Consider the following 2,374-nt stretch of genomic DNA (forward strand, 5'->3'; position numbering starts at 1 on the left):
TAGGCTGTAGAAATTACTGGAAATGAATGGAAGTCAATGAACGGTCCTAATAAGGATAGAAATACAAACCTGTGTGTGTGTGTGTGGGGGGGGGTAGTTTGAAAATTACTTCTTTGTCTTTGATATTTCAGTTGCAGATAAGAGATGATCAGAGAGCAGAAGTAACAAGTAAACAAAGCAAAAGTGATGTTTTTTTTTTTTTTTTACCTAGGTCAGAGTACTGACAACAAGTTCAACAAGGTTCACCTTGTTGAACTTCCACCTAGATAGAATTTTCTGCCTTGGAGAAAGGCTGCTTTCTGAAGTCAAACACCAGCTGTCAGTGGAAGAATTCAGAATAAACAAACATAATTAAGCATATAATAAAATATTTGCAAAGTATAAAAGTTATAGGAAAAAAACATAGCAGATATTTTTGGAATGAGATTAACACTTTGATATGTGAACAGCTAAAGTAAAATGTTATGCAGAAAGAGACTGTAAAAAAACTTACGAAAAACAAAACAAGAAAACAATAGATTGATTACTGATTCAGCATTCAGACTATATTGTTTCCATTCAAACACTGATTGCATAACGATGGAATTTGTGACTGAATAAACGTTTAGTGTTCAGCACTTATTTTCCTGGACAGAAATGGATTTATCGAAGCTGGACTGGGAAAAATCAAATATGGTTTCTAAACTGAGTCRGTGTGGGATTGTCTTTGTTGTTACTGATAGCCTACCCTTGTGTTCTCATTATTTGTTTGATCAGATACCTGTCGTCATGTGGGATTCTGGTTACACGTATTCCTCCACTGTTGGGAGCAGCCGTGCCGTGTCAAGCTGCCGTGATCCCGGCACGGACCTTCTTCAACCTCACCGACTCCTTTTCCAAGAGAAAGGAGTACTCAGAGAGGCGCATCATCGGGTACGTCCACTCTCACTGACACTGTGAAGGTGATGCCAGGAGGAGGCATATTTCTCAGTTCCTGAATCTGACCTTTTCTTTACTTCACCTTTATTTGAGCTTTTACTTCAAATTTTTATTCTTATCAAATTGACTTACCAGATTGTTTTCAAAACTCCTCAATTCAGTGGCTGATCTGTAATATATTTGCAAGTCCTAGGCTTCTTGTCTAAATCTACATATCCTTTTTAAACAATCTGTTAATGTCGTTTGTTTCACAATTGGTGTGATACATTGAATGAATGTTTGTGGCTCAGCTTGTTGACAAAAACTGAGGGAAAAGCTTTGGAGTAATGTCTCTGTGAGGGAAGAGAGAAAAAGTGGCATAGACTTACAGGAAGAACAAATACTATTCATATAGGTATGAACAGCCTTGTTTTAGTTTACTTAAAAATATGCATAGCACTCAACTTTAAAAGGACTGTGCTATTGGAGGCTTTTTAAATTCAGATGATTTCATTGTGATTCAGTCTGTGGAATTTCCTGAAAAACATCATCTGTTCACAATAGAAACATTCCTGCCATTGGATCGTTTTCAGGCTCTGTGTGCTCTATAATGAGCAACACAACATTTCTCTCACTTACAACTTTAGGCTCAGCTATTTTTCAATAAAACAACAGTTCTGAGGAAAGGAACTATAGCCCCTTTCTCCACAGGTGCCCCCCCCCCCCCCACACACACACACACACTACGTCTATCCTCATGGAAACTTAGCATTGACTTCCATTCATTTCAAGGTCGTTTACCCTAACCATGACCCCTTACACTGAACCTAATCTCACCCTAAACCTAACCTAAACTCAATTCACACTTTAGTCCTAAACCTAACCTCTGATCCATCAACGGTATTTCCTTCAATGGGGACCGGGCTTTTGTCCCCATAAGGAACAGTGAGTCCTCACAAGGCTATGTATCAGGAAAATGAACCGTGCCCACCAGGTAACAAAAACATGTACACACACGCACAAATTTTACGCAAGCTTATGCAAATTACCCAAGTGAAAAAACTTGTGCTCAAGAATCTTGTTAGAGACTAGGGGTGTAAGAAAATATCGATACACTGAAATATCGCGATATTTCATTTCCTGATACTGTATCGATATTCTAAAGCCCTGTATCAATTTTTTTTTATTAAGGTTTAAAATGTCAACTTTCCTGCTAGCTGTTCATTTTTATGTTGTAGTTCAGCCTCTGACCACTAGTTGGCAGCAGTGAGCCAGCCATTTGGCTCCTCWACTTCTTGAGGTAGAGGCTATTGTTAAGTGTTGGGCGACCATATTGTAAATTAATATTAAAAACTAAAATCTGCAAAAAATATATTTTGAAACTATTTATTGTCAAATTTAGTCTGATAATTGAAAACATGGATGAAATAAGAAACAAATAAAATAAAATACATACAAAACAGAACACAGCTAAATG

At 37.4% G+C, this 2,374-nt stretch overlaps 1 protein-coding gene across 1 annotated transcript in view; it reads left to right on the forward strand.

The window, feature by feature from the left end:
• The window catches only part of coq10b (coenzyme Q10B), a gene marked incomplete at its 3' end in the record, with an annotated part of 14,337 nt that extends 13,425 nt beyond the window's left edge, over positions 1–912 (forward strand). The window contains 1 exon segment of the mRNA XM_014026452.1: positions 757–912. Within this exon segment, the coding sequence (XP_013881906.1) occupies positions 757–912 (156 nt within the window).
• Between the last annotated feature and the right edge of the window lie 1,462 nt (positions 913–2,374).

The sequence above is a fragment of the Austrofundulus limnaeus genome, unplaced genomic scaffold, assembly GCF_001266775.1.
Source record: "Austrofundulus limnaeus strain Quisiro unplaced genomic scaffold, Austrofundulus_limnaeus-1.0 Scaffold554, whole genome shotgun sequence".
NCBI lineage: Eukaryota > Metazoa > Chordata > Actinopteri > Cyprinodontiformes > Rivulidae > Austrofundulus > Austrofundulus limnaeus.